Source organism: Vidua macroura, chromosome Z (genome assembly GCF_024509145.1).
Source record: "Vidua macroura isolate BioBank_ID:100142 chromosome Z, ASM2450914v1, whole genome shotgun sequence".
Lineage (NCBI taxonomy): Eukaryota > Metazoa > Chordata > Aves > Passeriformes > Viduidae > Vidua > Vidua macroura.
The window spans coordinates 46,517,534-46,531,314 of NC_071611.1; the positions used below are offsets into that span (position 1 = coordinate 46,517,534).

The following is a 13,781-nucleotide window of genomic DNA, read 5'->3' on the forward strand; positions in this document are numbered from 1 at the left end:
TCAAACTCCCACTAAAAAGCAGAACAACCCTCTGGTGTATCAGCCACTCCTCCTAGTTTGGTGTCATCAATGAACATGCTGTGGGTGCACTCTGTTCCATCAGCCAGAAAATTAATGAAGATGTTTAAAGAGTGTTGGACCCAGTATGGACCCCTGGGGTGCACTACTAGTTACTGACCTCAAACTTCATGCCATTGAACAATAACTACCCTCTGCCATTCAGCCAGTTTTCAATTCACCATACTGTCTGCTCATCAAGCCCATATGACAGCAGTTTATCCATGAATTTTATGGGAGTATCCAAAGCCTTACTGAAGTCAAGTTAGGTAGTATCTACTGCTATGCCCTCATAGATCAAATGACTAATGAGTAACCTTCATCATTGAAGGTTATTGGCTTCATTAAGCAGGATTTCCTCTTTGTATATCCACACTGACTAATCCAAATCACCTTCTTTCCAGGAATAGTTTCCAGAAAGCTGTTTCACCATCATGTCAGGAGACAGAGAACCACAAAAAGGGTTGAAAGGGACACAAAGTATCATCTATTTCCAACCTCCTTGCCATGGGCAGGGACAATTTCCACTAGACCATGTTGCTCAGAGCCCAGTCCAGCCTGGCCTGGAACATGCCCAGGGATTGGGCATAAAGAGCTTCTTTGAGCAACCTGTTCCAGTGCCTCACCACTCTGACAGTAGAGCATTTGTTCCTAACATGTAATCTAAACCTACTCTCTGACAATTTGAAGCCATTCCCTCTTGTCCTGTCACTACATGCCCTTGTAAAAAGTCCCTTTCTGTCTTTCTTATAGGCTCCCTTCAGGTACTGTAAGGTCACAATTAGGTCATCCCAAAGCCTTCTCCTTTCCAGGCTGAACAATCCCAGTTCTCTCAGCCTTTTCTTATAGGAGAGGTTTTCCTTCACCCTGTTCATCTTGATGTCCCTCCTCTGGACTCACTCCACTTCCTGTACTGGGACCCCAGAGCTGGATGCAGGGTTCCAGGTGGGCTCTCACCAGAGCAGAGCAGAGGGGCAGAATCTCCTCCCTCCCCCGCTGCCCACGCTGCTTTGGATGCAGCCCAGGACATGTTTGTCTTTCTGGGCTGGGAGTGCCCATGGCTGGATCATGTCCAGCCTCTCACCCACCAGCACCCCCAAGTCCTTCTCACAGGGCTGCTCTCCCCCTGTTCATCCCCAGCCTGTGCTGATACTGGAGATTGCCCTGACCCAGGTGCAGCACCTTGAACTTGGCCATGTTAAACCTCATGAGATTCCTATGGGCCTACTTCTCAACCTTGTCCAGGCTCCTCTGGATGACATCCCATCCTTTTAGGAGTGTCAACAGCACCACTCAGCTGGGTGTCATTAGCAAGTTTGCTGCGGGTGCACTCCATCCCTCCTGCTAACGAGTCAGGACAGGGGTGACTGACCTATAGTTGCCTGGATACTCTTTCTTGTCCTCCTTGAAGACAAGAAAGACAGGAGTGACTTTCTTTTTCTTTCAGGTCTCAGGAACCTTTCCCAGTCACTATGATCAGTCTAACATAATTGAGAATCACCTCACAATTATATCTACTAGCTCCCTCTGCACTCATGAGTACACACCATCAGGGTCCATGGCTTTAGGTATTAATTTAGTTAAATATTCCCTAATCTGAATCTCTTCCAACAAAAAGAGTACTAAATCCTCTTCCCTTCAGACTTCCCCCCACTCTTACCAACACTTAAACAAATTAATTCCTACAGATCTTGACAAGCAAGCAGTCATATTGTGGCCAAACCACTCCTTGTAAACCATGAGGAAGCCATTGTCTACTGATACAGACCAAGACAGGCAAGGTACAGAGGTGTCTTCTAAGTGTTGGCAATGCATGAATGGCATCTTCAGTCTCCTGTGTCAAATTCTGAGCTCCTTGGTTTGTTATTTAGCACCCAAGTGAGATAGCTTTGATTGTTCCTAAGTGCTGGGAATTGAACAAATCTATTAGCATCAGTAACACAATACAACAGCAAGAATAGGAGAATAGAAAGCGTTGTTTCTTATGTATGCCTGTGTTTACCCAGTATGACACTTTCCAGATAAGGCTGGGACAAGGCTTATTGCTAACTGTGATGACCATTCTTTAGAGAAGAAATCCATGTATGGACATGGATCACTGTTGTTTTCTGATGGGAGTGTGTTTTTTCTCTTGTCTATCTGCTACTAACCAAAAACCTCTATATTTTGATCCTTAGCTGTCCACTCCTGCTCAGGTAATTTAAGCTGTGGAAGAAAATCTTATGCTTCCCCTGCTCTGACCAAAGACAGAGAGTGAGCAGTCCTCAGGGTTATACCAGAACAGCTGGCTAAATCTTCCCAGGGTAGATTTCAAGCCTAGACATATGATGACACATCTCATCTCAGAGTGGGAACAGAAGCACTCAGTGCCTCTCACAGCTCTGTCAGGGAAGACATGACAGGCAGCTCTGAGAACATCAGCCAGAGCTCTCTCATACTCTGACACCTGACGACAGTGCATCCTTCATAAAGAGCCAGCTCTGTGAAGAACCAGGGTTTATGGGAAAGTGCTGAATCTGGACTGGTCCCCCTGGTACACCTCATCGCAGCCCTGAGGTAGAAGGCAGGTAAAGGTATTTTCCCAAAATTTGGTTAAGGGCAGAGGCTGTCTAAGGGCCATCCTAAGACAGGTATGTTCTGTCCAAAATAAGCAAGTGCTCTTTTCTGTCAAAAGTCAGATCTGACCTGGACTAACAGTTCCATGGATCTGTTTCCTTAATTAGATCTCGTGACTCCTGAATAATGGTCACAAGCCTCCTTAGAAAATTCTAAGATCCACGTGGCTTTCCTAGAGCTAATCACTCACCTTCCTCAGAATATTTATTACTCTCATTTCCCTTCTGGAGCACCAGAACAAGTGTCAATCTAAGTGACCAAGGAATCTGAAATCTTCACAGGTAAAAACTTTTAAGTAAAATGTGACCTTCTTTAAATACAGGACACCAGACAGGCCTTTCTTGTTTTCTAGGTAAACACTCTATATCATCTCAAATGAATCCCACCTTCAGCCTGCTTCCATACATACTTGGCTATATAAATCTAGTGCTTCCAGACTCCTGCTTCAATAAAATGTATCAGGGATTACAGTTTATTTCTGCCTGAACAATCAGAAGATGTCCACCATACAAATACTACGCTGCACTCCATCTGTGCAGGATCCTTCAGAGCTTGAAGCTTTTGAAAGTAGAAAAGCAGGGGTAAATGTTCTCCTCTAACACCACATAACTTGTGGTGTAACAGCTACATTATTGGTATACAGCAGAGGACTTAGCCAAAAACTTGCTAAGGAGTAAGATCTGAATTAATTGAGTGTTGTAACAGGCTGTGAACATATAACAAATGTGATATTGCTCCTGCTAGCAGAAAGATGCTATTATACTGTGGAGGCTACTGGTTTTATTTTAATGAGCTGTTTTCACCTAAATATATTAACCATTCACCATACTGTATGTTACTAGTTATAGAAACTCTAGGGCTTTTACCACACTAACACACTTGGACTTTTATGAAGTTTTGGTCTTTTTGGTAAATATCAGTAAGGTTTTTTAATCATCATCTGTTTGAATCTGTGTAAATACTGGGTCTTACTAAGTCTGCAAACCTGGGGATTTTCTACACAGAGCTTTTCCATTCACCTCCCTCTTGATGCAGAGTCTCTGCTGTTGTCATCCAGGATCCACATTCCACTTCTTTCAGACAGTCTGGTCAGGCACTCATGTAGTGGATGAAAAGGGCACAGAAAGGCCTCGTCTGCCTCATCCACAGTCCCTCATGGCAGTGGCTGGTAGAAATCACCTTTATTTCTGTCATTCTGGAAGTTTAGACCTTCCTTTCTCCTTCAGCAACTTTACTGTGCTAACTGTTATACTGAATTCCTCCAGTGTTTGTGGTGAGATTTTTAGCTAAGCCTGCATGAGCTATATAACAGTAGTCTGCTCTTTTCTTAGTGGTCCTTCTTCACATGCTTTTTTACAGGAACAGCCTGGAGGCAAATAAAGGAGGGTAAAGCAAGAAAATATAGTAAAGCAAGGCTAATTGTTTAATCAGAGATTACTTGAAAATTTCCTTCTGTCCCTCCTTGTCCTAAAGCAGAGAGAAGTAAGTATATCCTAGAAGGGCTTAGAGGACCTAACATTTACTCTCAGCTTCCGGCAACAGCATCTCAGTGCTCTGAATGCCCACAAGGAGCAGAAAAAAACTTCTGCAAATCATCCATGTCCACACTTCAGCTTCCTCCGCACCTAATACCTCATCACTTGGGCAGGGCATAATATCTCCAGACTGTTTAAACTGCCAAGAGATCAAGTGAACCTAAAAGAGGTTACTGAAAGCCCAGGCAATACTAGCAGGAAAAGGGTGATGTTACCTCCCTTTCAATAGGAAAGGTCAGTGAAGATGTGTGGAAACCAGACATGGCTGTGTGAAGTCATACATGTATGTCTTATATACAACTACACTCATTTTAATATGACATACAGCTTTACAAAGACAATGTCTTTTTTATTCCCCTTTTCATTATTAAGCAGCCAGGCTGCAATCAGCAACATGTCAGCTGCCCTAGCTGGCCAGCAGAAGGCAATGCAAGCAGCTCAATTTGAGTTCCCTGCACAGTTCCCTCTTCCTCAGAACATCCTGTTCAATGGGGTTATTGCTATTTGCAAGTCACTGATCTCATCAAAGCAGGGGAAGAGAGGGAGAAATTGAAACTTCTGCCAAATTGATAAAAATTGACCAATATGTTTTTTCAAATGCAGTATTTCTTTTAGACTGTAGACAGAGTTGACATTGGGCAACAGCATTTTATCAAGACTTTTTCCTTAAAGGAGACGCCAGAAGACAAGATAAGGCACTTGACAGTCTGGTTTTGTGTGAGAAGGCAGGCTCTCAGTTAGGTCCAAGTAGATTGTACAACCTCAGGTTTCTCACAAGCCTACTGAAGATTAAGGAGAACACAACCATCTCCATTTGTCTTGCGTGCAGAGAAGGAGTGGTGGATTGTCGTGGTTTAACCCCAGTTGGCAATGATGCACCACACAGTGGCTCATTCAGTCCACCCTCTCATCAGGAAGGGGCAGAAAATCAGCAGACTCAGACTTCTGGATTTACATAAGGACAGTTTAATGGGGACAGAGAGAACATATTAATGATGATGGTGGTGATGATTAATAATAAGAACAAGAACAACAATGATAATTAGAATATATAAAAGAGTGAGTGATGCATAAAGAAATTGCTTACTGTCTCCTCACTGATTCTGCCAATTCCCAAGCAGCAGGCCCCAGACAGCTTTCCTCCCCAGTTCATATGCTAAGCATGACATCATATGGCACGGAATATCCCTTTAGCCACGTGGGGTCAGCTGTCCTGGCTGTGTCCTCTCCCAACTTCTTGTGTCCTGCCAGCCTTCTTGATGGCAGAGCAAGAAAAGCTGAAAATTCTCTGACTTAGTATAAACACTACTATAAATTTAGTAAAAACTGAAAATGTAAGTCTGTTATCAACATTATTCTCATACTAAATCCAGAACACAACACCATACCACCTACTAGGACAAAAATTAACTTATCCCACCTAAAACCAGGACATGGACATATTACAGAAATGACCTGTTGCTGTTCTAAATCGAGGGATAGTGAGGGAAAACCTTGTTAAAGGTTTATTTTATGCAGCCTCTGCCATCCCTCCTGAATAATGCCTTATAATTACGAATTACCGCATCTACACAGGCATGTCTGTAGAGGCTGCCTGAGAATAACAATCATCTTTCAGCTGGGGAGGCCAGGACAAAGGCACATAATACTGAGAGCCTCAAACACCTTGGGGATACTTTACTGCACCTTCGAAGACATGGTTTTCTGCACACTGGGTAAAACACCAGTACAATTCACATGGCACAAGGGACCAGGACAGGAACACTTGACTGTCACTACAACCACTCAGGTGTGCTCATTTGTCTGAAGGAGTTGGTGAGTTTTCAGAGCAGACTCAATAAAGTCCCAGGCTGACAACCCAGACTCTTGAGCTCCTGCTTTTGCTAAGTTTCAGGAAAAGTAAAAAGTCCTGTAGCACAACAGACACAGTTTCTGGCAGACAAGAATTTTCTGCAGTGCTACGGATCACAGTACTAAAGGAAAAAAAATGAGCTAAACTAAAGAACTTGCATGTGTATCAATCCAGAACAAAGGCCTATCTCTAAGGGTACTAATCATCAGTAGAGTAGGAAGTAAAGGTCCCATGCCAAACAAATGACCAGTGACATTTGAAGAAACAGGATGACAAATGTTTGCAAAAGTGGAAAAGTACAGTAAGAAAGGAATGCTGCTTGGAGAAGCCCAAGGGAATTTGGGCTTTTCTTTTTAGTAGTCTTGTCCCAGAGGAAAAAAATAGAGCCTCAAGTTCTAAATCTAAAGTTCTCTTTTTGTCAACAACAGAGAAATTTTAGAAACCAAGTATCTCGCAAAGGGAAATTTCAATACAGATTGTTTTCTCCCACAGACAGCAAGTATGTTTAAAACCTATATACCTACATATATATTTATGTGTATGCCTACACATATACACCACTGTAATGCAGCCCTGGGGGAAGAAAATCTGTTAATTGGATGTATAAATGCTGAGAAGAAATAAGAGCTGAAAATACTTATGTGCAGAATGAGACTTCAGTAGAACACAGTGTAACACTGTTGGGTTTCAGATTAGACTAGAGACAGAAAAAATTATGTATATTTCTGAGACAAAGAAAGAAGAGAACTGCAAAGGACTCACGGTGAAAATATATTGAAAAGAGAATCACACAGATCTGCACGCTGTGTAAAATGGGGGGGAAATGCAATGTACAGTTTACAGCAAACTAAGAAAATGCCTCCTTCTTCTCCAATTCCACAAATGCCCACCTTTTTAGAGTCTTTTGTGCTGCTTTATTGTCCTTCCTTTTGTTCTGATGTTTTATTTAGTAACTCACCTTGTAGATATATAACAGGATAAAATGAGCAGCTAGGAAAACATTGTGATAACAGAATGTAAAACCAAAAAATTATAAACTGCCAATTATAAACTGCCATGGCTACAAGGGAGGTATCAAAATAGATACCAGTGAATTAAAATATCACAGCAATAGTCATGGACACTACTGTTGAATTGTTTGTGTACAGGTGTAAATCTGGTCATGGAGAAAAAGCCAGTCAGTAGAATTTACAGGTGCTGTGTGCTGACCTGCTTACTGGAGTAAAGTGCTATACATTTATGTGTCACCTTGAACATCTGTGTTCCAGGAAAAACAAGCAGGACAGGAGAGAATGGTTGGAGACAAGTAATTTCTCTGCAAACACTAAGGCACACATCTCAAAAATCAAAAGACATTCACAAAAAAACTGCAAACACCCCAAGATAACACAGAAATTTGTGGTCACACAAATGTCTAGATCAGCTTGGGGCTCTGCATGAGAAGGGTAACTTCAGGGCTCCCTTGGCACAGGGTGGACACATGCAGGCCCCAGGACTTCCAAAGGGCCAGAGTACAGCTACAAGACACAACATGTCACAGCCTTGAAACATTGTCTTGGGACAAGAAGAAACTGGAATCAGACTTGTGAAGCTCTGGCTGCTGCTGTCTTCCAAACCTGTGTTTGGGAAGACTCACTTGACAGGTTCCTTGCCTTGAGACAGCTGCAGATTCCTGTTGTTCTCACCGGATCTGGGTAGTCTTGGTGACGTTTAACACACTCGCTGTCATGGATATTAGCGGGTAATATCCACAGAGATGCTTGGTAGCAGTAAAGTTGCCTGCATTTCCTCACCGCTGTGAGTGCTCTGAGGGTACTCAGCCGGGGAATAGCTCCCCGGGGAGAGCACAAGGAGGCGATACCGGGGGATACCCGGAGTAGAAATCCTCTTCCCACGCTGCCCTGCGGGGATAGCGCACGGCCTTAGCGCAGGCAGTGCTAAAGCCTTGGACGCCGGGACCACCCCAGAATACCGAGAAGTCTCATCACAGCCCCTCATCCCTCGACCCTCCGGCACCTTCCAGCGCCGCGCGCGCCCCTCCCGGCGGCGGGCGGAGGGCGGCGCTTGCGGGGCGGTCCCGGCGCGGCCCCGTACCCGTCCCCGGCCCCGTCCCCGGGTGTCTCTCGGCTTGGCAGCGGCAGAGCCGGCCCGGGAAAGTGGCGGGGACCGCCGGCCGTCATGGGGACGAATGCGCCGCCGCGCCGGGAGCCGCTGGCCCGCGGCCCCCACGTAAGTCAGTGCTGGGCGCGGGGGGCCGCGGGCGGGCCGGGGGCGCTGCAGGGCCGTGCCGCGGCTAAGCGCCGCGGCGCGGCCGGGGAGGCTGCGCTCCGCCGAGCCCTGCTGGCTCCCATTATGGGGGGATGCACCTGGGAGGGAGACGCCCTGCCCGCTCGGCGAGGATGTCACGACAGGCGCTGTCTTCAGGGCCATCTCGGGACCCGCCTCTGTGTCTGTATCTCCGTGTCTCCACCAGGCACTCGGGATTTGGGGCCATGCCGGCTGCTGTTCTGGGCGTTTAGAAGTTCTCGTGAGACCTGTGCTGAATGGTTGCCCATTTGTGCCCTTTCTCTCTGGATTCTCTTTTTATTACCCAGTCCATAGCAAGCTGTGGGGAGCCAGTGACCTTCCCAAAGCTAGCACCACTGTTCCTTGTAACTGTGACTACATTTCTATTATTTGGGAAGTGAGAAATTAGATTCACCCACATTAGGCTCACCCACCCTGGAAGGTGGTCTCAGCAAGAATAATTTCCAGTTTTATTTTGTTCATGTACCTGTGGCAATAATGAATGGCCCCAACATGCCAGGTGCTGTACAAGCACAAGGAAGCATGCACGCTCCAAGGATTCACTTTCAAGTAGGATGTGGACAGGGCTCGGGAGAAGAGATACGAATACAGGCGGGATAAAAAGGAGACTTGAGCTCTGTAGGCTGCTTTTTCAGGTAGGTTTTCTCAGAAGGTATTTAGCCAACAGGTGAAGTAACACAACATTGAGGGGAAGGCAGAGGAGAGTCGTACAGCAGGGAGGATAGCAAGCGCAGAAAGGCTGGGAAGACGGGGGCCAAGACTTATGGGAGGGAGGGGTCCAAAATCCTTGCTCTTTGGCCAGAAGTGCCACTGCAGGAAATAGTCCTGCTGATATTGTTGCCCCCAGCCATTGACTTTGCCACCTGTAGAGCAAGTTTTGTAGGTGACTGACAGCTGGTTTTAACTACCAGGAGCTACAGCTCTCTGCATGCTTGAAGAGTGTGGAACAGATATCAGAGGTGATGTCTGTCAAAGTACAAAACAAAAGGTGTGTGCCTGTCATGCAAGCAAGGCCTGTTCCATTTCAGTCTGAATGTCCTACCATATCAGTTGTTTCTCTGAAGTTTTTCTTTACCTATCCTCCCTTTGCTCTTGTGTTCCAGCCAGCTTTGACTTCAGATTTGGCACCAGGTCTCCCTGAGATCTGGAGATGCTGAAAAATATCACCTTGGATATTCACCAGTAAAGATATCCATCTAGGACTCAGATATAGGCTTTAAAGAAACTGATTTCCAAAAAGCACTGAAAATATATCTGTTGTATTTATTTTTAAGTAAGAAATTAATTGACATTTTCTGCTGTCTAGTAGCAGTGCTTTCCTATGGTGGTCTGAGTCCAAATCTGAAACCACCAGGACAGCACATCAGATACTGAAGATTAAACCAACACAGGGACAAAACTAAGAAAGCTCAGGGACAAAAAAGAAAATTAAGAAAGCTCCCCATTCATATTAAGGAAATCAAGGGTGGTGATGGAAATTATACAATGTTTGCATATTCCCCAAGATTTTAAATGAGAATGTCAGTACACAGGAACTATGTGGACTGTCTGACTTGGGAGCACTCTTCTATCAGAAGATTTCTCACCTCTGCTGCATTGCTCCTTAAGCATATCACACTTAACAACTGTACCTGCAGCCTGGAGAATTTTAACTGGTAAGAAGGTTGGTGGCCCACACTCAGGGACATGAGTCCCATCAACACTGTGCTGCCTGGGGAAAGCAGATTTTTATGGGCTATGTAAAACTGACACTAGGGCAGAGCCAAGGACAACCATAACATTTTCTGTAAATAAGCATGATTTCATGTGGTAGAAACCAGTCATAGGGATTTTTCCACTAAGTACTTAGCTTTGAAAATACAGGATTGTCCTTTTCAAAATCAAGTTCAAACTGTGTGCTTTTTCTTAAAATTGTAATCAAATTTTAATTCTAATCAAAAGATTGATCTTGATCATTGGATCTTTGTATGAGAAAATACAGGCGTGAGAGCATGCCACACAATGTCAGTATTTCATAACTGCCTTTCAGAGACACACAAGAGAGTTTCAAAAAGCACAGGAAAAGTAAGAGGGAGAGCCTTTCACAACCTGAAGTCTCATTGTCAGATACATTCAGGCTGAGTTTTTTATTAATAATGCCTCAGCAGCTAGACCAGTCAGAAAGTGGTCAGTGTCCACGTGATTCTGAGTAACCTCCTACACCCTGGCACGCGGAAGGCCTTGGGAAAATAGACTGCTGTTCTCTTAATAGTATATGGTCTTTCCCAGAGGGACTTGGCACAGCCTAAGGACATGGGTGTCTGTTAGAATGACTGTTGTAGAGTTACTCTCATGGCAAAAACCAGGGAATATTTTAGCAGTTACTTATATGTCTATGTAATTTTGGACAATTTTTCATTAAAACATCTGGTACTAAATCAAAACTTTAATAAAAGAACATGGATTGCAAATCCATCTGAGAAAATCAGACTATTCTAGAATAACAGCTTACTCAGATGTTCTGCATGTGACTATTTTCCAGATTAGTATCAAAAAGACGTAAGGAAAGAAGTAAATAGCAATTTAGCATGTAGGGTTTCTTGCGTTTTTTTCTAAATGTCATCCTGAATTCCAGAGATTTACTCTTCATCATCAAGATCTTGATTTTCTGTCCAATCAAAGCAAATTTACGGAACTTTTTGTTGTTGGTTGAAGGCTTTAGAAACAGAACCTCTTTTTAAAATTGTGTGCTTGTTTTTACTTTTCCTTGACTTTTATTTGTTGTTTGGAGAAACCAAACTTTTTCTGGACATTTCTGGTAATGAAAATAAGGCCTACAGATACTTCGAAAAACAAGGAGATTTTATTCTTGACCCAGAATTAAAAACACAGATGTACTTTTGTGGAATACCTGGTACCATTGTGCTTTTGACTGGCACTTAAGCCTTCTGTTGCATCTCTACAAGCTTCTTCATATGGAAAATCTGAAATTGTTTCAGGGAATTATAGTAGCCATGCAATAGACTAAGATTTAAGATCCCTCTGAGGGTCACATGATTAAAGGAGACATTTCAATAACTCACCTAATAATACCTAGTGTGTTAAAAGACAGGAGAATCTGGACTTAGTGAAGGGTAGCTACTGCTACACTTCTTTGTCCATTTTATATTCTGTCTCACAAAATTTCCTCATCTGTCTTAGTAAATGTAAATTGACTATCTGCTTTGTACTGTAACTTTACAATCTAATTTTCTTCTTTAATCACATTTTTTGTCTTAGTTAATAGCCAAAATCCACAAACTACACATGAAAGAAATTATTTTAATATGGCATAAAGGGTGGAAATACATGTTTACTATTATAATTCTTTAGTCCTGATAATAGATCACTTCTTAATGGATTTTTTTTTTGTAATTATGTAGTAGAATTAGTAATCCTTAAAATTAGAAATTAGCAATTACCAGAGAAGATACAATATTTCAAATATTTGTAATCTGATAATCACATTGAAAAACACAGTTGCATTCAAGTAGGATGCCAAAGAGCCTCAAAAGGACTAGGAGAGATGAAAAAAAAGAACAAATCAGTTGGACAAGAACAGCAAAGAGGAATCTTTAGACCAGTATGCAACACAGGATGTATTTATTAATAGTGAGAAGTGGCCAGAGTTTGATTCCTCCTTCCTGACAGACTTTTAACCTTCTTTTCAGCACTTCATGGCAATATGAAGTGAAAAAAGTAGGCAGTCTTAACGTCAGAACTGGGAAAGCTTAACAGAACTTTCTTTCCAGACTTTGACAAATGAGAGACATTTGCATCTTTGGCTGTTGCAAAATTGGCTCTTTCTTCTGCATAGTTTCCTCAACCAGGTATATTTCTATATATATTCATATATAACAAATAATTCTCCCATCTGTACCTGAGGTGGAAATTGGGATCTTGTATTTGGCAAAGTTACCCACCGTCTTACCTAGTGATGACAGCTTCCAATCAAGTTCATTTTGTGCTGGATCACATCCAGATACTCTGAGTAGGTACAGCAACTCTACTCATTCCATTGTGAACACACCCCAAGTTGTTTTAAGTGAACCACAATGTCTACTAATCAAGGGGTGTAGATGCACAGCACAGTAAGAGGAAGAATTACACCACAAGAACCACCCCAGCCTGGGCTGCCATCATTATTCAGGACCAACTGGTTTGAAGCCAGCTTGGGTATGTTGAACTGCATCAGATTTCCCCATGAATGTCTGATGTGTGTCAAAAAATCATCAGCAGCAATCATTCCAGCAGGACTGAACAAGAAGTGGAGCTTCAGAAGAAACAGACAAGCCATAACCTTAGCAGCATTGGTTACAAGTGAAGAAAACAGACCCTTTTGAAGAATTAAACTGATCACATAAGCAGAGTTAGTCACATGATGAGAGCAAAAAGTGGGTCAGTTCCACTCTTTTTAGATAGAGTGGGAAAGAAAAGTTTTGTGGCTTGGTGGTTTTTTTAGCAGAAATTAAGAAGATAAAGGCTCAAGACATTGAATGAACTGGAAAAAAACCCAAACAAACAAACAAAAAAACAAAAAACAAAAAACAAAAAAACAAACAAACAAAACCTTAGCAGCATTGGTTACAAGTGAAGAAAACAGACCCTTTTGAAGAATTAAACTGATCACATAAGCAGAGTTAGTCACATGATGAGAGCAAAAAGTGGGTCAGTTCCACTCTTTTTAGATAGAGTGGGAAAGAAAAGTTTTGTGGCTTGGTGGTTTTTTTAGCAGAAATTAAGAAGATAAAGGCTCAAGACATTGAATGAACTGGAAAAAAACCCAAACAAACAAACAAAAAAACAAAAAACAAAAAACAAAAAAACAAACAAACAAAAAAACAACCAAACAAACAAACAAAAAAAACCACAAACCAACCATTGAGGTTTCCCATACTCTTTCCAGTGCTTTCCATCGGTTTCAGATGGATATATATATTCAGATGGATATATAGCCTAGCCTACACATGCACTCCTGATGAATTCTCTACAACAGAGATTGCTTTTTTGCCATGCATCTATCACATTCTAAAACTCTAGCTAGTTACAATAAACTTTATTCACATTTTAGAGGATATGTGCAAATGCCATTATTTTGTAACACACCAGACACCAGAATATGCCATCTTTCCAATATGGAAAAAAGGGACTCTAGCCTATTACAGAACATTGGAAACTCTGAAAAAAAGTATAGGATATTTTTTACCTAATTCCTAATTATGTCAATGAGATTCACAATTCTGCCTGTTACCTGAGTTTTTGAAGCACCTAATTTTAACACCAAGTCATGGAATATTTAGATTGGAAAAGAACCTTAAGGTCATCAAGTCCAGCCATTAATACAGCACTGCCAAGTCCAACATTAAATCATGTCCCTAAGTGCCACATCTATGTGC

The 13,781-nt window shown here is 42.5% G+C and overlaps 1 protein-coding gene across 3 annotated transcripts in view; it reads left to right on the plus strand.

The window, feature by feature from the left end:
• The first annotated feature begins 8,220 nt into the window (after positions 1–8,220).
• Positions 8,221–13,781, plus strand: part of GNE (glucosamine (UDP-N-acetyl)-2-epimerase/N-acetylmannosamine kinase) — a 34,631-nt gene continuing 29,070 nt past the window's right edge. For all 3 annotated transcript variants that reach the window (XM_054003738.1, XM_054003740.1, XM_054003741.1), the window contains exon 1: positions 8,221–8,289. In XM_054003738.1, the coding sequence (XP_053859713.1) occupies positions 8,239–8,289 (51 nt within the window). In that variant the 5' untranslated portion in view covers positions 8,221–8,238. The remainder of the gene's footprint in view (positions 8,290–13,781) is intronic.